At 47.5% G+C, this 24,419-nt stretch overlaps 1 protein-coding gene across 1 annotated transcript in view; it reads right to left on the bottom strand.

Moving 5' to 3' along the window:
- fam98b (family with sequence similarity 98 member B) overlaps positions 1–24,419 on the bottom strand; it is a 48,385-nt gene that overhangs the window by 3,800 nt on the left and 20,166 nt on the right. Inside the window, exons 5-6 of the mRNA XM_078233305.1 lie at positions 6,757–6,873; positions 2,694–2,861 (exon numbers count right to left, since the gene is read on the bottom strand). Of these exons, the coding sequence (XP_078089431.1) occupies positions 2,694–2,861; positions 6,757–6,873 (285 nt within the window). The remainder of the gene's footprint in view (positions 1–2,693; positions 2,862–6,756; positions 6,874–24,419) is intronic.

Here is a 24,419-nt window from a genome sequence, read left to right as displayed (position 1 = left end):
CCTCAACTTGTCAAACTGAAAACGTCCCACCCTCACAGCAATGTTTATTGCTGGTAACAGCACCAGTCACAAATTGAATACCATTTAAATCGTTTGAGTTTGTTAAGCGTTCCGAGGAGGAGAGAAAATGCTGACCTAGTTTCCTGGAATAGATCTTTTCTGCTGGTAAAATTCTCCAATCATTTGTGCCAAATAGTCAGAGCACACAGGTGGGGAAAAGAAGCAAGGGGAGGACAACTTGTCCAACAAGATACTGTTGCAGAGTAGGAAGCTGAGCTGTAAAACCATCCAAACGGTTATAGGTCTGTTATGGAAGTTTAGCTGTACGATGAGCGCCAATGCATTCTTCATCTTTGATGATTAAAGTGGAAACATTCTTTAGCAAGTGTCATGTTGGCTCAGCGCACTGTAATGTCTGCTCACAGACTTTGATGTTCAACATACTTTTCCAATATTCTGCTCATAACTTATGCCAAAATGCATTGCAGTTCTAGCAGTTATAAATTATATTCTCCCTCTGAACGAGAACTTGTTCACAAAATGCTAACAAAAGGCTCACCTGAAACACTTATCTTTTCATATGCCGATAGAGTGCAGCACAGTCCCCAATACTTTTTTATTGTCTGCCTGAAATTATTGATGCCTGAAATTTGATTTGTAAAATTATATCCCCCAAATGTCTCCCAAGATGATCTGTTATCTTGTAAGTTTGTGCCATTACACCACTGCAGAAAATTGTGTTAGACTGTTCTCCCTCCAACTCTCCGCAAAACGTAAAGGCCAGTCCAAGTTGCTCAATCATCCAGCTGTAAGCTTTTTCTCAAGTGTTCGGAGAAGCAAGCTTTGTCCAAAACTCAGAAGATTACAATGCAGGGAAAGTAACTGGAAGTTACTTTGTTTAAGCCAATTGTGACCCAGAGGTTGGAAAGCATAGCATGAGCATAAACAAGTTAGATGAATCAATCACTACACTTGCTTTGTACATGCACTTGTGGGCACTTTAGGGCTCGGCAGTTTACAGCCTTCCGGTCTCAACATCGAATTCAACAACTTCAGATGATTTGCTCTACCCCACCTCGGCCCCCTTTGTTTTCATTCTATTTTATTTAATTTTTTACTTCTTTTATTTCTTTATGGTCTTTCTTCATTTTTCTTCCCCCCCCCCCTCACTCTTTCCTTACCCCTACTTCATCCCCCTTTCCCTACCTTCCCCCCCCTTCCCCTTTTCTACATTCTACCTCTGTCCCATTACCTACCCCCCCCCCCCCCCCACCACACACACATCCCCCACAGGCAACTGGGATTAGCTTAGAGGTTTCAACAAAAAAGGGCGGCATGGACCAGTTGGGCCGAAGGGCCTGTTTCCATGCTGTAAACCTCTATGACGCTGTCATAGCTTACAGCTTCTCTAATGTTTGGCCATTCAGACCCTTTATTCTCTCTATGGGCTGCCATTAGCAGCCTTTCCCCTGGTTTCTGTGGCTATGACTCATCTTTCATTCCCTTCCCCTGCAGCATAAATATCTCCCACTTTCTCTGCCTTTTAGCTTTGACAAAGGGTCATCTGGACTCAAAACGTCACCCCTTTTCTCTCCTTATGGATGCTGCCAGACCCGCTGAGATTTTCCAGCGTTTTCTCTTTTGGTTGTACGTGCACTTGCTGTCCAAGTGTGACAATAAGTAGCAACTTTAAGACCATAAAATACAATCCAAGGGGTGACTGAAGGGTGTCTAATATATACCCATCATAATTTAATGACTTTCAGATTCCGTAACCACAGTTCAGTGCATACAAATGCTAACACATGGGCGAATTTTAACTGCCAACGTGGCTGGTTGGGAACAGGGAGTGTTTCCCGCTGCGACGGCCGGTAGGACATCACGGCAAATCTTATGGCTCCGACCTTGGGAATTATGCACCCAGGAGTTTTATGCCGTATTCAGTGGCGGGGTAGGCCCGGATGGTGTGTAGTCCGCTGTCGTTTTCAGTTGCCACATTGAAAGGGTGCCCAACATCACTGACCCACCACTGAAGAAAGACCAATCTCCTGAGAAGATGGTTCTCCAGGAACATTCTGAAGTGACCTCAGGACACCCAAGTTACACCTGCAGATGCTGCAAGGGGGAGGTCCAGCAGTCACTGTCCTTCGATTGGGGGGGGGGGGGGGGGGGGGCTTCTGACCAACGCCACCTCACTTCACTCCCGTCGCAAGATCCAGACCTGTTCTTTTACGGACACCCCCATGCCGGATAAATCCTTTTAAAAGCTGGGTAAGAAACTGCCCTTAAGTGGCCAATGGGGCAAAGATAGGCTTCCCATTGGAGGCCTTGCCTGACCCAGTGTAAAACTGCTGCATGATCAGGGGCTGCGGCAATCCAGAGGGAATCCTGTTCCTTCAGTTTCACGCCCCCCACCACCCCTCCCACCCCACCTCCCCCTGCACCCCCCACCCAGTAAAAATGCACCAGGAGGGGCAGTGTGAAATTCTGGTCTGAAGCAGTTCAAGGCAGCAGCTCATCACCACCTTCACAAGGGCAATAAACATGGTCGTGCCAGCAATACCCACATGATGAATAATGAGTAATATGTGGAATTATACCTGCGGCGTGAGTAATCTACCATTTAGAATAATACATCACTTTAAGCCAAGTCAAGTTCCAGAGTAGAGGTATGTTTAAATCAACAGCCGTACCTTATTAATGGCACAGGATGTCCGCTCTCTTATGGATCCACTGCTAGTCTTTAAGATCCTGGATAAGTCCTCACGGGCAGCCAGAAGGTGTGCCAGAGTTACTGTGGATGCCAGGGACAAAGTGTGCCTTTTTGGTTGATATGCCTTTGCCATATTGTCGGTATTTGCCTAAAGAAAAAAAATAAAAGTGTTATTATTGTTTCATTATTAGTTTTTTCCACGACTGCAAATGTCATCCTTGAAAAGTAAGAGTCCTTCTTGGTTAGAATGGTTTCTTGAAATTTTGTTTCTCGTATATCAAAAGTAATTGTTCTATTCAGTTGAAAGACTGGTCAGTTAAACTGTCTGGTTACAATGTCTACAGGGCCTAAACACACTATTGACCAGAGTGCGGTTGGAATTCTCTGGAGTTGTGGACGCTTAGTCATTGGATACAAATGGAATTAAGGCTGGGGTACTGTGCGGGAAGATGTGATGTTAAACATACTCCGACGCTACGGAGAAAGTTGCCAGTTCGCGTTGTGTGAAAAATTCCAGTCCAAATCAGCTTAAAATACACAATAAAACTGCATCCTGTGGAGCATAGAATCATAGAACCTACAGTGTAGGAGGCAATTGGCCCATTGAGCCTGCACCAACAACAATCCCACCTAGGTCCCTGTAACCCCGCATATAATCCCCCTGACACTAAGGGTCAATTTAGCATGGCCAATCAACCTAATCCGCACATCTTTGAAGTGTGGGAGGAAACCAGAGCACCCGGAGGAAACCCACGCAGACACGGGGATAATGTGGAAACTCCACAGTCACCCGAGGCTGGAATTGAACCTGGGTCCCTGGGACCGTGAGGCAGCAGTGCTAACCATTGTGTCGCCCCACATTAAGTAGCAGCACAAATGTCTAAATCTTAAGGAACGTGCTGCAAACAATATTAGCAGCCCTTTAATTAGCACTGGTAATCATCATGGGCAGAATGATTCACCAGTATCTGGATTCCAGATGTATGGTCAGTGTGCAACGTAAGAGGTGCCTTTTAGCCAACGTGCGAAATGCCTTGCAGGGCGAAGGCTACAATAGTAGAAACAGCTGAAGAAAACAGCACCCGAATCAGTGAGAGGAATGCATTAATCTACTGTCTAGGGAAGCACGGGATCTTGATCAATTGGGCCAGTGGGCTGACGATTGGCAGATGGAGTTTAATTTAGATAAATGTGAGGTGATGCATTTTGGTAGATTGAACCAGGGCAGGACTTACTCAGTTAATGGTAGGGCGTTGGGGATAGTTACAGAACAAAGAGATCTAGGGGTACGGGTTCATAGCTCCTTGAAAGTGGAGTCACAGGTGGACAGAGTGGTGAAGAAGGCATTCAGCATGTTTGGTTTCATTGGTCAGAACACTGAATACAGGAGTTGGGACGTCTTGTTGAAGTTGTACAAGACATTGGTAAGGCCACACTTGGAATACTGTGTACAGTTCTGGTCACCCTATTATACAAAAGGATATTATTAAACTAGAAAGAGTGCAGAAAAGATTTACTAGGATGCTACTGGGACTTGATAGATTGAGTAAGGAGAAGCTGGATAGACTGGGACTTTTTCCTCTGGAGCATCGGAGGCTGAGGGGCGATCTTATAGAGGTCTATAAAATAATGAGGAGCATAGGTCAGCTAGATAGCCAATATCTTTTCCCAAAGGTAGGGGAGTCCAAAACTAGAGGGCATAGGTTTAAGGTGCGAGGGGAGAGATACAAAAGGGTCCAGAGGGGCAATGTTTTCACACAGAGGGTGGTGACTGTCTGGAACAAACTGCCAGAGGTAGTAGTAGAGGCGGGTACAATGTTGTCTTTTAAAAAGCGTTTAGACAGTTACATGGGTAAGATGGGTATAGAGGGATATGGGCCAAATGCGAGCAATTGGGACTAGCTTAGGGGTTTAAAAAAAAGGGCGGCATGGACAAGTTGGGCCTAAGGGCCTGCTTCCATGCTGTAAACCTCTATGACTCTATGACATGTAGAGCCACCATTACACGATGCTCATTCACTTGGGAATAATGGAACATTTTTTTAAGAGAAAAAGAAATACGAGAAACACATACTGATCTACCACTTAACCTCAACACCTAATCAATGTGCTTCTCTTTCCAGACAGGCCTCAATTAACTGCTAGTTTGCAATAACCACCAGAAGAATTATGGAGAATAATGAAGGCGCCTTTTTATTACGCAAGGGGTAATGCTAAACTTTTCATATTTGAAAGCATATTTTATTTACTTCAACCAGGTGACAAAGGCCCCCCACAGTGGCCCCCAGGGGTAGTTTTGAAAATGCCAGTGTAGGTGCTTTTCCAATCACAGGCTGTTCCTCTCCTGTTTGTTGCTGGTAGGTCAGCAAGTGAGCCGAACAGCAGCGAATGTGGATGATAAGCAGTCAGTGATTGGAGGAAAATCAATGCTGGCAGCAGTCAGCGGGCTCCGAGACAAGAATGCTGGGGAGAAAGCGAGAGCAAAATTGACGCTTTCTGGGCTGGTGGGGAGAGGGAGAGGCTTGTTCAGGACGGGTATGGTGTGTGATGAAAAGATTCACTGCCGAGGGCTAGGAGTGTGTGTGGGTAGTGAATGAGGATTGGAGGAGAGGGCGAGCAAGAAATGTGTGTGTGTGTGTGTGTGGGAGAGAGACAGAGAGTGAGAGAAAGAGAGAGAGTGTACGGTAGTGTGTGGCGGCAGAAAGAGGGTGAGGAGAGTTTGTTTTTGGCTCACTCCCAGTCTCAGGGTTTTCATTCACGGTCAGGCACTCGCACAGTGGGTGAGGTTGAGTCAGTTGGCATCCCGAGACTAGGAGTGAGCTGGACATGCACACTCACGGCCATCTTTATTTATTCCTCATTTTTTAAAATTATCAATTTATTGCTTTCTTTTGTTCAGCAACTTGTTTCTTTTCAAGTGTCAGCTTTTTATTTTAATTCATGTTTAATGTTGTGCCAAACCTGATCTTTCCAAATATCACCAGTCGCCCCCCACCACCCGAGTTTGAGATAAATTAAAATGTAGTCCCCCCGCCTTTCCCCCGCCCCCCCTCACCCCCAACGTGAACAGGTTGGACAAGCCTGATTGAAACCCATTGAATGTTTAAGTTTAAAATACATAGTTAATTTTATTTAGAAAAAATGTAATTTTCTTTGCGAACAAGGGCTGCCTTGAGTATTATTTTGGGCTTTCCCAACATAAATGACTTTTTTATTTGTTCGTGGGATGTGGATGTTGCTGAAGGTCAGCATGTATCGTCCATGAAAAGCTGGTGGTGAGCTGCCTTCCTGAACCACTGCAGTCCATGTGGTGTAAGTACACCCACAGTGCTGTAAGGAAGGGAACATGAATAACATTGTGGCACCAAAGAAAAATTGCAGAGTTTATTTTCATCCCAATGTATATGTTACTCTCCATTTTTTCTACCTTTTCCACGTATCTTACAAGTGATCTTTCCTACACCATCACCAGGACTGCTCCAAGTTGGAGTGGTGAGGTATGTGGCCAGAGAGGAACTCTTTCCTCCAAATCCATGCCCAACCTGGGAGGCACGGTGGCACAGTGGTTAGCAATGCTGTCTCTCAGCGCCAGGGACCCGGGTTCAATTCCTGCCTCGGGTCACTGTCTGTGTGGGTTTTCTCTGGGTGTTCCGGCGTCCTCCCACACTCCAAAGATGTGCGGGTTGTGTCAACTGACCATGCTCAATTGTCCCTTAGCAATATGTGGGGTTATGGGGATAGGGCCTGGGTGGGATTGCTTTCAAATAAACATTCATACATTTCTAGCTTACTCAAAATACATTTTTAAATAAGCACTTTCAAGCTGACACAAAATGACAAAATGTTAAGCAGTGTTGGGATTTGCTTTAACACTTCTTTGAATGTATTATCTGTTGCTTTAATCCACAGTACATTCTTCAGTGCACTCAATTTTGAGAGTTGGAATGCAGTCGGATTCAATCAGGGTTTGGGAGGTAAGCTGCAAAAACAATGAGCTTCTCCAAGGTTAATGGTGTTCTTTGTCCTCGGCCTTTGACTCCCACCTTAGCTTTGTCCGACCACCCGAATGACTGGATGGTTACATCTAAACGCTTGATCAACATCCTTCTGCGGCACTCATACTCGTTCGTCAGAGCAGTATTTATTGCCATTAGCTTCTCCTGGGCAGAAAGAAGATACAAACACAGGTCACACTCCACAGGGAAAATAAGTTAACTCATGTCACATATTACATATAACACATGGTCCAACAGCAGCTCAGCTGAACTCTTCATGCAGCCAAGCAATATTTAAAGATAACTTGCCTTTACATAATTGACTTAGAAAAATAGTATGCAGGTTGTGCAGTTACAGACTTGGTTGATGGAATCAAAACAGAAATCACTGTTAAGGCATCAACTTAAACCAATTACTTGCTATTATCTCACCAAAGATCAATGAAATCTCAATCAGGAGTAATTAAGTTTTTAAACTGCGTAGTCAATCATAACTGCTCATGAACAATCTCCCAGGGCCTGACTGTCTTTCTCCAAGAAAATTATTCACAGAGCTTTTGAAAGTTTGCACTTTTCTATTTAAGTTTCACCTTTATTCCCCTGAATATGTCCAAATACTTTATTGTGCTTTCTGTAAGTGGAATTGGTATTTCCTGTTTTAAAAATTCCTGCTTTGCCATCTGTGAGGATTGGTCAATCTGATTGGTTGATCAGCCTCCTTGCTGAATGCCCTGTTGGCAGATGTCACAGGTCCCCTGTAGTGACAGCCATTTCAAACTGCTGTCAGAAAAGAGGTCTGCGCTCAGTAGTCCACTGAAATGTTGCAGCAGCTTTTTGAGATGAGCAAGTGTAGTTCACTCTCTGCTGACTACAACATTTGGGCCAATAATTTCGTTCTTGACTGTTGCCAGAGCTTGAATCTCTCATTTCTTAGTGTTCTAAACAAAGAACAAAGAACAGTACAACGCAGGAACAGACACTTCGGCCCTCCAAGCATGTGCCACTCACGTTTACCTATCTAGACAACCACTTATATCCCTCTATTCCCCGTTTATTCATATGTCTATCAAGCTAAGTCTTAAATGTGGCTAACATAACTGCCTCAACCATGTCACTTGTCAGTGTATTCCAGACTCTGATCACCCTCTGTGTAAAAAAACTTCCCCTTTATATCTCTACTGAACCTTTATCTTGAACTTGTGCCCCCTTGTAATTGCCATTTCTGTCCTGGGAAAAAGCTTCCAACTCTTCACCCTATCTATACCTCTCATAATCTTATAAACTTGTATCAGATCGCCCCTCAGCCTCTGGAACTAAGGTCGGCTGATGACCATGAAACCATACGCAGCACTAACTATGGTGTCTGAGGAGAGGATTAGAAGGTTGCATCATGACTTCCTGACTACTATTTAGCTACGTAGTTCAATATCCTATTCACCTCACTGATTACTGCCCTGCTATAGATGGGCACCTATAGCTTTGAATCTGTCAAAGCTCCTTGCAACGTCTCTGTTACCTGAGTTGTATGGTTTCCCTCCCCATATGTCCTACTATAGATACTCCACATTAAATTTCAGCTACGTTTGCTCTGCACACTTACATATTTTGTTCAGTTCTTTGCCATTTCTGATCTGCCTCTTGAGATTCTACTTGATCTCTTAATTTTGCTATTATTTATACATGATCGTTTTCCATCGAGTTTCTGCATCCAGTTTGTTTATACAAATTGGAAATAGTTCTGGTCCCAGACCAAGCCACTCCACACAGTATTTCCATCAACCTGAACTAAAAGATAAGGGAATGAAATTTGTATATGGTCTGGAAAATAAAGTTTATTTATTTGGCACAAGTAGGCTTACATTAACACTGCAATGAAGTTGGTGTGAAAATCCCCTAGTCGCCACACTCCAGTACCTGTTTGGGTACACGGAGGGAAAATTTAGCACGGCCAATGCACCTAATAACACGTCTTTTGGAGTGTGGGAGGAAACCGGAGCACCCGGAGGAAACCCACGCAGACACGGGAAGGACGTGCAGCTTCCACACAGACAGTCACCCGAGGCTGGAATTGAACCCAAGTCCCTGGTGCTGTGAGGCAGCAGTGATAACCACTATGCCACCTGCCAGTGTGCCACCCAGGTCAATAAATAACGAGACAAGGGAACACAGGAGACAGTAACTTATCCTGGCTGTTGCACAAACACTGATTCGTGCAACAAACTCAAACTGCCAATAATGAAATATTACTTTGTAATCTCACTGAAAAAGGCGCCATAATGGATATTTGGTGCATTAAATAAATATGACAGCTGCAAGAATTACTGCGCACAATTCTTTTTTCTATCATTTTGTTTTAAATGCATTTTTAAACAATCAATCCACACAACTGGAATGAAGACAAACATGGGAAGACACAAGAAGTGCAGTTTTTGTGGAAAATATAATAATGCCACTATGAAAAGGAATTTTTCCATCTCTTGTATACTAAGGGGCTTGGGTAGTTACTAAACACCAAAAGAGATGAACTGACAGGATTTTAATCAAAAACCTTTGTAACAGTTTCATTTTTCAGAAAGACAGCTCATACAAATGCTCATTGTTATAGGAGTGCTATGAAGAGTAGAAAATTGAGGGCAGGTGCTGCAAACCAGCTGGGCAGAAGCCAAAACATTAAATACCGCTTCCTTTAGTTTCAATACATTTCTTTTTTACATGGGTGGCACAGCGGGTTAGCACTGCTTCCTCACGGTGCCAGGGACCCAGGTTAAATTCCAGTCTCTGGTCACTGAGTTTGCACGTTCTCCCCATGTCTGCATGGGTTTACTCTGGGTGCTCTGGTTTCCTCCCACAGTCCAAAGATTTGTGGATTAGGTTGACTGCCACGGGGATTAGTAGGATGAATGTGAGGGGTTGTGGGAATAGGGCCTGGGGTGGGATTGTGGTCAGCGCAGACTCAAAGGGCTGAACGACCTGCTTCTGCATGGTCGGGATTCTATGATTATTTTGGATGCAGTGCTTTCCCTCCCCCCCAACATAAGCACAGTTTTTGTGATGTCAATCGATTGGAGATGTTGTTCCGTGAAGATCATACTTTTAACACCAATGGACATCATGTCAGATCTAAAGGGCACCTGAGGGGCAACGTTTTCCACACAGAGGGTGGTACGTATATGGAATGAGTTGCCAGAGGGGGTGGTAGAGACAGGTACAATTACAACATTTTAAAAGACACCTGGACGGGTACATGGGTGGGCCAAATGGAACTAGTTCAATTGAGGAAACTGGGTTAGCATGGATGAGTTGGGCCAAAGGGCCTGTTTCTGTGCTGTGTTGTATATCTCTATGACACTATGTGATGGAGTCAATGATCGAGTATGTAGGCTTGTAATGACAGTAGAGTTACAGTATGTAACAACGTATCACACTTGACCTAAATGGAAGTGTTAAAGGACAAATTATATATCATCCTATAATTGTGACTTTTTTTCCCCCCCTCAAACTGCAGATCTCTGTCAAATGTCTTTGTCCATCTCCTTCTTATGGCACTATATTTACTGCACTAGCATCTGCACCGCTCCACCCAACTTCTGTTCTTAATTTTTTGTCTCAAATTTTGCCTATTTTTGCATCCTTTAATCTCTCTCTTTTCTTCAGGGTATTTATCTGGTTCTGCATCAAGTTCAAGGGTATGACAGCACCGCCAACTTTGACTTATACAATAACCATTAACGTAATGCTTCATAGGAACATTTTAAATTTTAAAAAATGACATCAAGCCATAAGGAGATTAAAACAAGATGGTGCCCAACCAGAAGCCAATATAAAAGTTAGCAAGCGCAGGGGTGGTAGGTGAACGTGGAGTAGTCTGCAAGGAAATGGGTTCAAGGGTTGGTTTCAGAAGATTTAAAAGCGAGAGGGACAAGAGAACCATTTACAATAATCAGCTAACATGGGGTGGGTCTCATGGACAAGCTGGGTCAGTGAGGGCGTGCATGAGCAGAGGCAGAGAAAAACTAGAGGAAGATACAAGTTTACAGCTAGCGCACAGAGGAACTTTAGGGGAAAATTGGCCTGGTGGGCTAGTGGAAAGAATGGACAAGGCAGAAACAGCTGATCAAACAGTCTTAGTGAGTGGGCGAACACGACCACTTCGGACTCAGAGTCAGGTTCAACAGCGGTACAACTTTATTAACGTCGATGGAGGTGCAATCAGGACATACAAACAGCACTGTCCCGAAAGCACTCTGAAAGCCTGCCGCAATGGGCTACAGTTATACTCGAACGTTGTATGATTCAAATGTTAATGTTTTGTTTACAGTATTTGACTCTGACCATTCTGTTTTGATGTTTTAAGTACAGTATCAATGTTTAGGTATGGTAATCGTTTCTGTCTGATGGGTTTATCAATGGTCTAGAATACAAAGAACAAAGAACATACAGCACAGGAACAGGCCCTTCGGCCCTCCAAGCCCGCGTCGCTCCCTGGTCCAAACTAGACCATTTTTTTGTATCCATCCATTCCCACTCCGTTCATGTGGCTATCTAGATAAGTCTTAAACGTTCCCAGTGTGTCCACCTCCACCACCTTGCCCGGCAGCGCATTCCAGGCCCCCACCACCCTCTGTGTAAAATATGTCCTTCTGATATCCGTGTTAAACCTCCCCCCACCTCACCTTGAACCTATGACCCCTCGTGAACGTCACCACCGACCTGGGAAAAAGCTTCCCACCGTTCACCCTATCTATGCCTTTCATAATTTTATACACCTCTATTAGGTCACCCCTCATCCTCCATCTTTCCAGTGAGAACAACCCCAGTTCACTCAATCTCTCCTCATAACTAAGCCCTTCCAAACCAGGCAACATCCTGGTAAACCTCCTCTGCACTCTCTCTAAAGCCTCCACGTCCTTCCGGTAGTGTGGCAACCATAACTGGGCACAGTATTCCAAATGCGGCCGAACCAACGTTCTATACAACCGCAACATCAGACCCCAAATTTTATACTCTATGCCCCGTCCTATAAAGGCAAGCATGCCATATGCCTTCTTCACTACCTTCTCCACCTGTGCCGTCACCTTCAAGGATCTGTGGACTTGCACACCCAGGTCCCTCTGCGTATCTACACCCTTTATGGTTCTGCCATTTATTGTATAGCTCCTCCCTACGTTAGTTCTACCAAAATGCATCACTTCGTATTTATCTAGATTGAACTCCATCTGCCATTTCTTTGCCCAAATTTCCAGCCTATCTATATCCTTCTGCAGCCTCTGACAATGTTCCTCACTATCTGCAAGTCCAGCCATTTTCGTGTCGTCCGCAAACTTACTGATCACCCCAGTTACACCTTCTTCCAGATCGTTTATATAAATCACAAATAGCAGAGGTCCCAATACAGAGCCCTGCGGAACACCACTAGTCATGATGTGGAGATGCCGGCGTTGGACTGGGGTAAACACAGTAAGAAGTTTAACAACACCAGGTTAAAGTCCAACAGGTTTATTTGGTAGCAAAAGCCACACAAGCTTTCGAAGCTCTAAGCCCCTTCTTCAGGTGAGTGGGAATTCTGTTCACAAACAGAGTTTATAAAGACACAGACTCAATTTACATGAATAATGGTTGGAATGCGAATGCTTACAACTAATCAAGTCTTTAAGAAACAAAACAATGGGAGTGGAGAGAGCATCAAGACAGGCTAAAAAGATGTGTATTGTCTCCAGACAAGACGGCCAGTGAAACTCTGCAGGTCCACGCAACTGTGGGAGTTACAAATAGTGTGACATGAACCCAATATCCCGGTTGAGGCCGTCCGCGTGTGTGCGGAACTTGGCTATCAGTTTCTGCTCAGCGACTCTGCGCTGTCGTGTGTCGCGAAGGCCACCTTGGAGAACGCTTATCCGAATATCAGAGGCCGAATGCCCGTGACCGCCAAGTTCCGCACACACGCGGACGGCCTCAACTGGGATATTGGGTTCATGTCACACTATTTGTAACGCCCACAGTTGCGTGGACCTGCAGAGTTTCACTGGCTGTCTTGTCTGGAGACAATACACATCTTTTTAGCCTGTCTTGATGCTCTCTCCACTCCCATTGTTTTGTTTCTTAAAGACTTGATTAGTTGTAAGCATTCGCATTCCAACCATTATTCATGTAAATTGAGTCTGTGTCTTTATAAACTCTGTTTGTGAACAGAATTCCCACTCACCTGAAGAAGGGGCTTAGAGCTTCGAAAGCTTGTGTGGCTTTTGCTACCAAATAAACCTGTTGGACTTTAACCTGGTGTTGTTAAACTTCTTACTGTGAACACCACTAGTCACAGGCATCCAGCCGGAAAAAGACCCTTCCACTACCACCCTCTGTCTTCTGTGACCAATCTCCGGGGTTTCTTGAACAATGGGTGTTTGGCTGATCTCAGGAAGTCTTTTGAGGCCAAGAAGGCTTCCTTAGTTATGTTAATCCTCTCCTTAGGTGTTTCCATGGAGGCTTCCTGATATCACCTTGTTAGGTCAGTGGTGCTGATTTGATTAGATGAGGGTGTACTTTTAATTTAGTTTCCTTTGATGCCACCCTGTCTGGCTCCCTTTTGTGTGTTAGACCTTGTTTGCATTTTAAAAGCATGCCTTTTGCCTGGTTGTCTGGATCTGTCCCTTTTAATCTTTAATGGAGGGGTTCTGAGTGCAGTTTGGCCTGTTTCATATTATATTCGTAACTTCATAAATTTGTTGTCCGCTAACAGTTCCCACTTGTCAGTCGGGAGTGGACTTGTCTCGCCTCCCTCAGACCGATTTTCCCCTTTAACATATTTTGTGTCTGGTGCTCCCTGCATTTGCACGCTGCAGTCATGCAGTTTAGGGGAGCCCCGAGGTTTGTCAGATAAGGTGTGCGCGGGAGAAATCCTCTCGATTTGTCAGTCGCCCCACCTCGCCAATCGTTCTGAATAGTTTTCTTCGTGCTTTGGTTTTCTTGTGTTGGTGGTATGTATAACACGTCACTATTCCCCAAGATATTGCGAGTATAAGTTGGATAGTGACTAGTACATGTGAGATTATCCGGATCCAGCGGTGAATGTCCACGTTTAGGCCCCAGTCCCATACCCTCTGTGCCCATGTTTGGCTTTGGAGGGCTGACTCTGTGTCGTGCTCTAGGGTTTTGATGTGTGACTGTAATTGGTGGTACAGCCGAACGGAGTGTCCCACTTTGAGGCGGAGCTCCCTCAGCACTTCGGCTAGGTGTGGGATGGGAGCCTGTTCTGGCTCTCGGTAGTATTTGAGGTCATCTCTCAGTGGGTCCGTGGCATTAAGTGTCAGAGTCTGCCTACTTCCAATGTTGGTGATGTGGGCCTGGCCAATGGTGACTGGTCTGCGAGGGGTGAAGCAAAAGTTTGGGCTGGGGATCGGACATGTCAGCCCGTTATATACAAAGGATGTCTTTGTTGTGGCTACGCAGTACCTGCCTTGTCCTCCATATCCTGCCCGGGCAAAGTGTGGATCTGTCGGTATGATTTCTGGAGTACAGCCCTGTGTTTGATTAAACCCACATTCAGCTGCCTCTCCTTGTCCCAGTGGGTGAGGGCAAATGGTTATCTCTCCCCTTTGTTTGCATCCCGAGAGGGAGGCGCTGGACATCACGCCATGCCTTGAGATGGCCGTGACTTCGGTTAGGTGATAGCGGAGGGAGGTATTGCCCCTGACAACACCAATGTTCTCGATCTGGAAGATAGGGAATGGTCCCGAGTCTGGTGTAACTATCGGAATCAATAGGACCATCCCTACTCCTGTGCCCTCGCTAACCTCGCAGTCGGGGATTACTGGATACACCCGCGTCATTCCTTTCAGGGTCCGGTTATCCAGCACCCCTTTCTGATCTGCGAGTTGTGCTAGCTGGGCGCTGTCAATCCAGTCGGGCACCTCCCCCCTATGTACCTGGTCCAAATTACGTCGAATTTGGGCTATCATCCACAGACCATACACATGGCACAGCTGTCCCTGTTGTACCCGGGCCGTGTTCTCTCTCTCTCTATCTATGAGGCGGTTAATGGTACGGGCCTGCGCTTCCAATATTGTGATCCCATCTAGTTGGATATGGGCGCCCTCCTCCCCTCAACGAGCCTGCTCGGCCTGTTGGTCTAGTGACCGCTGCAGGAAATCTTTCATCACCCCCTTTAATTGTTCGATCTTATCATTGAGGCTCTGAATGTCAATAGAGTTGACCACTGTGGATCCTGTGTTTATTCCTGTGAAGATGTCGTTGACTATGTCCCTTTTGTTTCTGTGTGTGTGTGTGTGTTGTCTCTATTGTGTGTTGCTCCCATTGCATCTATGGCCCGCTTTATGGTTTCCCTACCCAGCATCTGATACATATTTTGTGTCTGTTCTGAACAGTATCCTGGCAGCTGGATTCCTGAGATATCGATCAGAACAGGCATGACCTCGTGTCTTACACTGTCGTACACAATTTCCCCCTCGTTCCACAGCACCAGTCCTCCCCCCGGCCCCCTGCTCTCCAAGGGGCAGGGTAAGATTTCGGGTGCTGTGGTCGTGGGGGCCCACGTTGTAGGAAGCGTAAAACATACATATAGAGAGACTGCAGGAGCCTCAGCTAGTCCATAATATCCGCAAATGTCAATGTCCGGTTTAAGAATGTCACTTTGTAGTGGGGTCTGTGGATCTTCAGGGAGGGCGCAGATGGTCCCGAAGGTGCAGCCAGTGTTACTCAGAGAGTCCGACCGTTGGATGCATGCTTGGTGCATATCTAGTTTGCAGGTGAGGCAGATCACATCAATGCCTGGACAGACCTGCAGCCATGCATTGAAATGCGTCCTACTGTCCTCGAGATATGGTGCGGCCAGCACGCACAACACCTCGGATGTGTTGAACATTATTCCATGGGATTATTGATAGGTGGTGTAGCCCCGGAAGGGCGACACTCACCAGGAAGGTCGCAGTGAGGATCATCCTCCAGGCGGTCCACATTGTCCTGGGTGGGGTGGGGAGGGTACACAAAACCTGGTGGCCGCCAGATATTAGGATCTCGGTAGTAACTATATTTTTAACTTGCTTTAAGCATGCACACACATCTATATACATATATATATATATATATATCAGAGCCATGGTTGGCGCGCGGCCCCCTCTGTGCTGGAAATGAAGGTTGTTAGCTCGACCTCCGCTGTGTGGACAAAGGTGGTTAGCTAGGGGTTGATGCGTGGCTCGTTTTGTATTGTGGGACTATCCTCGTCCCCGCAGTCGGTCTGTCCTGTCTCCCCCCCGGGGTGGTACACCTTCAAGTGTGACCAGTGTTTCCAGCAGCCCTTCCCCCTGATATCGACACAGGCACATGTGTCGCTGGTGAGGATGATCTCATGGGGTCCTATCCATTTTGGTGAAAATCCTGTTTGGTCGGGAGCAACTCGGATTAGGACTTTGTCCCCGACTCGGGGAAGTGTGGTGGTGTGACTGATATCCTGCTTCGTAGCCTGGTCCTTTATGACTTGCTGGTCTCTGGCTGTGTGGTGCTACTCTCTGAGTTGGTGGTCTAACTGTTGCACATACCTCTTCATTCTATCCCGAAAGGGTGCCATTTCTTCCCCTCCTACAGCTATGTTTTCTGGGAGTCGCATTGCCCTCCCCGTCATCAATTCGAATGGTGTGAGTCCTATGGTGCGACCTGGGGTGGCCCGTAGGCGTATCAAGATGCAGGGGAGGACATAAGAACATAAGAAATAGGAGCAGGAGTAGGCCATCTAGCCCCTCGAGCCTGCCCCGCCATTCAATAAGATCATGGCTGATCTGACGTGGATCAGTACCACTTACCCGCCTGATCCCCATAACCCTTAATTCCCTTACCGATCAGGAATCCATCCATCCGCGCTTTAAACATATTCAGCGAGGTAGCCTCCACCACCTCAGTGGGCAGAGAATTCCAGAGATTCACCACCCTCTGGGAGAAGAAGTTCCTCCTCAACTCTGTCTTAAACCGACCCCCCTTTATTTTGAGGCTGTGTCCTCTAGTTTTAACTTCCTTACTAAGTGGAAAGAATCTCTCCGCCTCCACCCTATCCAGCCCCCGCATTATCTTATAAGTCTCCATAAGATCCCCCCTCATCCTTCTAAACTCCAACGAGTACAAACCCAATCTCCTCAGCCTCTCCTCATAATCCAAACCCCTCATCTCCGGTATCAACCTGGTGAACCTTCTCTGCACTCCCTCCAATGCCAATATATCCTTCCTCATATAAGGGGACCAATACTGCACACAGTATTCCAGCTGCGGCCTCACCAATGCCCTGTACAGGTGCATCAAGACATCCCTGCTTTTATATTCTATCCCCTTCGCAATATAGGCCAACATCCCATTTGCCTTCTTGATCACCTGTTGTACCTGCAGACTGGGCTTTTGCGTCTCATGCACAAGGACCCCCAGGTCCCTTTGCACGGTAGCATGTTTTAATTTGTTTCCATTGAGATAGTAATCCCATTTGTTATTATTTCCTCCAAAGTGTATAACCTCGCATTTCTCAACGTTATACTCCATTTGCCATATCCTCGCCCACTCACTCAGCCTGTCCAAATCTCTCTGCAGATCTTCTCCGTCCTCCACACGATTCACTTTTCCACTTATCTTTGTGTCGTCTGCAAACTTCGTTACCCTACACTCCGTCCCCTCCTCCAGATCATCTATATAAATGGTAAATAGTTGCGGCCCGAGTACCGATCCCTGCGGCACGCCACTAGTTACCTTCCTCCAACCGGAAAAACACCCATTTATTCCGACTCTTTGCTTCCTGTCGGATAGCCAGTCCCCAATCCACTTTAACACACTACCCCCAACTCCGTGTGCCCTAATCTTCTTCAGTAGCCTTTTATGGGGCACCTTATCAAACGCCTTTTGGAAATCCAAAAACACCGCATCCACCGGTTCTCCTCCATCAACCGCCCTAGTCACATCTTCATAAAAATCCAACATGTTCGTCAAGCACGACTTTCCCCTCATGAATCCATGCTGCGTCTGATTGATCGAACCATTTCTATCCAGATGCCCTGCTATCTCCTCTTTAATAATGGATTCCAGCATTTTCCCTACTACAGACGTTAAGCTGACCGGCCTATAGTTACCCGCCTTTTGTCTCCTTCCTTTTTTAAACAGCGGCGTAACATTAGCCGTTTTCCAATCAACCGGCACTATCCCAGAATGCAACGAGTTTTGATAAATAATCACTAACGCATCCACTATTACCTCTGACATTTCTTTCAATACCCTGGGATGCATTCCATCCGGACCCGGGGACTTATCCACCTTCAGTCCCATTAGTCTACCCAGCACTGCCTCTCTGGTAACATTAATTGTATTAAGTATTTCTCCTGCTGCCAACCCTCTATCGTTAATATTTGGCAAACTATTTGTGTCCTCCACCGTGAAGACCGACACAAAAAACTTATTTAAAGACTCAGCCATATCCTCATTTCCCACTATTAACTCCCCCCTCTCGTCCTCCAAGGGTCCAACATTCACTCTAGCCACTCTATTCCTTTTTATATATTTATAAAAACTTTTACTATCATTTTTTATATTAATTGCTAGCCTAGCTTCATAGTCTATCCTTCCTTTCTTTATCGCTTTCTTAGTCTCTCTTTGTTGTTTCTTAAATTTTTCCCAATCACTTGTTTCTCCACTATTTTTGGCCACTCTGTACGCAGCTGTTTTTATTTTAATACTCTCCTTTATTTCCTTCGTTATCCACGGCTGGTTCTCCCTTTTCTTACAATCCTTGTTTTTTGCTGGAATATATTTTTGCTGAGAACTGAAAAGGATCTCCTTAAAAATCCTCCACTGTTCCTCAGCTATCCTACCTGCCAGCCTGCTCTCCCAGTCTACCTTAGCCAATTCATCCCTCATCCTATCATATTTCCCTCTGTTCAAACAGAGGACACTGGTTTGGGACCAAACTTTCTCCTCTTCCATCTGAATCAGAAATTCGACCATATTGTGGTCACTAGACCCAAGAGGGTCCTTCACAATAAGATCCTTAATTCTACCTACCTCGTTACACAATACCAGATCCAAAATAGCTCGTTCCCTCGTCGGTTCCGTAACATGCTGTTCAAGGAAACTATCCCGACAGCATTCTAAGAACTCTTCCTCCATTCCACCCTTACCGACTTGAGTCTGCCAGTCAATGTGCATGTTGAAGTCCCCCATGATTATTGCTGTTCCGTTTTTACACGCATCCCTTATCTGCTTGTTTATAGCCCTCCCTACCTCAACATTATTATTTGGGGGCCTATATACCACACCTACTAGTGTCTTTCTCCCTCTACTATTCCTCATCTCTACCCATAATGATTCCACGTTTTGTTCCTCAGAGCCTATGTCATCCCTCAGTACTACCCTGATATTATCTCTTATTAATAGCGCGACCCCACCACCTTTTCCTTCCTGTCTATTCTTCCTAAACGCCTGATACCCCTGGATATTCATCTCCCAGTCCTGGTCACCTTTCAGCCACGTTTCTGTAATGGCCACTAGATCGTACCCACTCGTGCTGATTTGCACCATCAACTCATTTACCTTGTTCCGAATGCTTCGTGCATTCAGGCAAAGTGTCCTTATTCCAGCTTTTATCTGGACCCGCTTTGATGAGTCGCGAACACCCTCTCCCTCTACTCCCTTATCTAAATTACCGCCTTCATTCACTTGCACCCTCTCCTCTACCATTAATTTTGTAATTCCCCTTACCCCTGCATCCTCCACCCCATCAATTAGTTCCTTGATCCTAGTCAACTCTTCTAGCTCCCCTCCTGACATCTACCCACCCCTGACCTGTCTCAGTGATTGACTTTGCGATTGCGTTTTTGAGCGTGCGGTTCATTCGCTCGACCATCCCAGAACTCTGAGGGCGGTACGGGATATGGAATCGCTGTTGGATTCCCAGGGTTTTGCAAGCTTGTTTCTTTATTTTGCCTGTAAAGTGTGTCCCCTGGTCGGAGTCCAGTTGTAGTGGGACTCCCCATCTTGGGATGATCTCATATGCGGGCTACAGTGGTGGCTCCGCAATCCCGAGTTGGGAATTCTTCTACCCAGCGGGTGAATTGATCAATGAGGACTAGGCAGTATTTCTTCCCACGGCTAGTGGGTAGAGGGCCTATGAAGTCGATCTGGAGGTTCTCCCAGGGCCCCTTTGGTCTGGGTTGGTGGGCCAATTTGACTCTCAGGGGTCGGTCGGGGTTATGTTGGGCGCATATGATACAGCGCTGGCAGTGTTTGGCTACATCCCTCCCCATCCCTGGCCACCACCAATTGGCTGATAGTCGAGCCAGGGTCCCATCCCGGCCGGAGTGGTCCGGCTCGTGGTGGAGTCGGAGTAGTTCGGTGTGTACAAATGAGGGGGCGGCTACTTGGTGCCCTCTGCGCCACACCCCATCCTTGTTCCCACTGTGTCACTTTGTCTGGGTTTGTATTGCCCTGAAGCTTGCAAATGTCCACCTGTTCCAGGGGTGGCGTTGTGATGACAGCTATTTGCGGGAGGGCTTCCCCGGCTGCAGCCTTGGCGGCAGTGCCTGCTAACTGGTTCCCCCTCTGTTCTGCAGTCCTCACCCTCTGGTGGGCTTTCATCTTAATTACAGCTGCTTCTGAGGGTAGCCTGGCCGCTGCTACCAGGTCTCGGACTATATTCTCATGTTTTATGCGGTCCCCCCCTGCGGTGAGGAACCCGCGCCTTTTCCAGGCCATCATGTAGTCGTGGACCACCCCGAACGCATATTGGCTATCGGTGTACACGTTCACTCATTTTTCCCTTCCCGCTTTTAGGGCTTCCGTGAGGGCTATGAGTTCGGCCACCTGGGTGGAGGCATCCCCATTCATGGCGTCCCTTGCTATCAGTGTCCCCTCTTGGTCTACTACTGCCCAGCCTGTGCGGTAATGTCCCTCTACTTGTCTTCGGGACCCGTCTACATATAGTGTGAGGTCGGGGTTGTCTAGGGGTTGGTCGTTAATCCCTTCCTCCGCTTCAGCGTCTGGGTTAATCGGGCAGCGGTGTGGGCTCCCCTCTGAAAGGAATCCTTCTGCCGGGTTCTTTCCGGTGTCTCGCACCATCTGGATCGACTGATCCCGGGGGAGGAGCACCGCTTCCCAATTGGCTCTTCGGGCGTCCGAAACAGTCCGGAGTCGGCCTGTATTCAGGAGCTGGACAATGGTGTGTTTCGTGTGTAATATGATTTGGCCTGACATGGTGACCGGTTCGCACACCCTGACCGCCCAGGCGGCGCAATCTAGAGCCGCCACACATTTGTGCAGTCCCTTGGCTACCAGGGACTGTCGGGTGGAGTAGTATGCTACCGGCCGCACGGTGCCCCCGCATTCTTGGGTTACCACGGAGCTTTAAAATCCCTCTTCTGAGTCATAGAAGAGGTGGAAGGGTTTAGTTATGTTGGGCAGGCGTAGGGCTGGGTCTGCTAGTAGTTCCGATTTTAGGTGGGTGTACGCTGCCTCTTGTTCGGGTCCCCACTCAATCGTTTCTGCCCCTGGTTTTCCTCCTTTGACCAGTCGCTGAATTGGTTCAGCAAGGGATGCGAACTGGTCAATGAAAGTCCAGCAGTAGTTAAAGAGTCCCATAACTCTGCGAACCCCTTTGACTGTGTTTGGACTGGGCATATTTACAATCGCGGTCTTCCGATCGGAAGGGAGGGTTTTCTTCCCCTGGCTTATATTGTGCCCTAAATATCGGACTTCGGGTCGTGCGAGTTGTGCCTTGGTTGGGTTGATTTTAAATCCCGCGGCCAGCAAGGCACGCAGGATTACGGACAGGGCTCCTATGTGTCCCGTGGGGTTAGTGGAAGCCGATGAGGATATCGTCCACATATTGGAGAAAGGTGCTCCTATCGGGGAACAGATCGCATTTTTCGAGGGTTTCACTCATAACTCGGTGGAAAATGTTGGGGCTGTTGTGGAACCCCTGGGGGAGGTGTGTCCATGTATATTGGCGAACCTCGTCTGGGAGTCCGTGTGGAGTCGGATGGACCAGAATTCGTTTGCTACATCTAGCACAGAGAAGATGCAGTGTTCAGGTCATAGTCCGTTGAAAATGGTGGACGGACTCGCGACTATGGGATGTTCCTTTGGCGTTACTTTATTTAGGGCAGTGTAGTCTATAGTCAGTCGGTAGCTTCCGTCTGGCTTACGGACTGGCCACATCTGGGAGTTGGTGTTGGATACTGTGGGTTTTAGGATACCCTGGGCGACCAAAACCTGGACAATTTCCTCAGTGGCTTGTAGTGCCTCAGGCTTTATGGGGTATTGTTTGTGGGGAGTGTGGACCGGCCCTTGTATGAGTAGGGGAGGGATCCTTATGAGGCCGCAGTCTTGTTTTCCTGCCGCCCAGACTTGGGGCAGTGATTGACATAGAAGCCCCACTACTCCCTCCCTTTTCCAATCCCGGGTTGCGTGGGTATGGGTTCCTGCACGGACCGTAGCCACATTGTTATTGGGGACCCAGTATCCCTGGACCCCACTCTTATGTCCCTTCTTCACGGTCCACAACAGGCGCTTATTAAAAGTGTCCACCACTGCCCCTAGCTCCCCCAGGTCTATCCCCAGGATCGTTCCCTCCTGGTTTGGGCATACCCAGAAGTGTACTGGGAGTAAAATGTTCTCGATCTCGAGTAGGACTGCCTCGCTCTGATAGGCTGTGGTCCTATTTCGCCCTACCCCATCCACAACAATGGAACGGTGGGTTGTAGGAAGTGCCATATTGGTGAGGGATATCGAGGCCCCCGTATCTATTAATATCTTGCACCACCGGTCCCCTAACGATGCATTAACCCAGATACGGGGGGTCGGCTCCCGGGGTGGGGGCCGACGCAATTCATGTGGTCTTTTGTGCCGTTAGGGTCTGTATAATGTCCAGCAACCGCTGGTGGCTGAGGTGTGCGGTATCGGGGACGACTTCGCCCTCCCTTGTGTCAGGGGTGCTTGCCAGGGTTTGGTCGTGTCTGGGGGGGCGTTCTCTCCCTCCTTGGGAACTTCTTGCTATGACAGACTGACTCATTATGTCCAAATTTGCCGCAATTGCGGCATGTATGGGAGGGATGGGGCGCCTTTTTTATAATGGCCAGGTTTCCCACACCTGTAGCAGCTCCCTCTGTCGGTTCCCAGGGCGGATACCCCTACCCTGGCGCTTTGGATCTTCCTTTGTTGGTTGTCTACAGTAATGGCCCAGTTTTCTAATTCATCAAAAGTGTTAAAGTTCACCAGTCCGGTGTTTAGAACTGCTTGGTGTGCTGAGCTCAGCCCATCCCTATATAACTGGAGGAACACGGGGTTCTGCCGATCTGCATCGGGCATTCCCCCATGGGCCATAAAAGCGTCGAATTTTCATCGCCCGTATTCCTGGGCTCCTTCCTCCTTCCCCTGCACTAACCCTACGATTACGTTCCAGCTCACGGGGATTCACCCCATGGTTTGGGTGATATCATTTTTAAAATCCACCAGTGCTTGGTCTTGCTCTCGGCGGTTCTCGTTCAGGTTCGCGCACCAGGTCCCGTTCTGGTGTTCTCCCTGGAGCCGGGTCCAATAATTTTCTGGCATTTTGGCTCTTATGAGCCCTGCTATGTCCCGATTGTGTAGATTGTGACACATTTGCATCTCCTTGAGCTTTTGCCAGAAGATTGCGTTGCTGTGTCTGGACTGGAGGGTCGGGAGTTTGTCTAGTAGTTTCATTGTGTCTCCCGGGGTGAGAGATACATAGGTCATTTTTATCCGAGCCTGGGCGGGTCGCCCTCGCCTGTCTCCCCCTTGCCCCCCGGGGGTGTATTCAATTTTGATGGGAGCTGCCATGGTGCTCTGGGGCGGAGGGTTGGCGGTCAATGGGATGTTCCCCCCGGTCGGGCAGAGTGGACCTGTTTCGTCCACTAGACATTCCCAGTCGGAACACTCCTCACTTGGAGGTTCGCGTGAGAAGTCGGACAGAGCTGGCAGCACGGGGTTAGCGGCCATCACAGCGGCGTGCTGTCGCTGTGTGGCATGCTCCTGCTTGCCTTGTACGTAATTGTGAACTCGTCCTGCAAGGGTGACATGGGCCTTTAATATTAGGATCCGGGCCTTGTCGTCCTTGTTCCTTTTCTCTTTTGCCCACCACTCTCGCTGGGTTTCAAGCGGGTCGTGGGGCTTCCACCCTGCCTTCATCATGTTTTTAATTAGGTTCTTGTTTTTACCTGCTAGATAGTGGGTGAGGGACCCTTTTGGTCCCCATTCGAAGGTGGTATCATTGCTATCCATGTCGGGTCTCTTAACTAGGACCAGTGGTATACTAATCCAGACCCTGGAGCTTCTCACGGATACTCGTGTGGGTATCTCTGATTGGGTTACTGATTTGGTGTTCCCACTGTCAGTACATTTAAACCTTCAGTGGCAACACGCAGAACCCGGCCTGCGTGTAGCGGGGAGATTACCGCTCTCAGAGGCAGGTGAGCTCTGTACAGCCTCTCTGCAGGGGCTGCAGCATACGGAGAGACTATCGACTACAGGGGCCAGGGCCGCTTCTCCTAACCAACTCTTCGCGCTAAGTCGACTCTCAGGGGCCCGCCGTTTCCCTATCTCCACCCTCACCTGGGTGCGGACAGGTGTGTAGTTGACCGCAGGTCACAGTCTCCCCAGCGTGTAGTAGTTTTTCGCGCTGCCAGAGGTCTCCTGCTTGTAGTGTTCGAGGCACTCACAGAGGC

This window comes from Mustelus asterias, chromosome 18, assembly GCF_964213995.1.
Source record: "Mustelus asterias chromosome 18, sMusAst1.hap1.1, whole genome shotgun sequence".
Taxonomy (NCBI): domain Eukaryota; kingdom Metazoa; phylum Chordata; class Chondrichthyes; order Carcharhiniformes; family Triakidae; genus Mustelus; species Mustelus asterias.
This window is presented reverse-complemented; position numbering and strand designations above follow the sequence as displayed.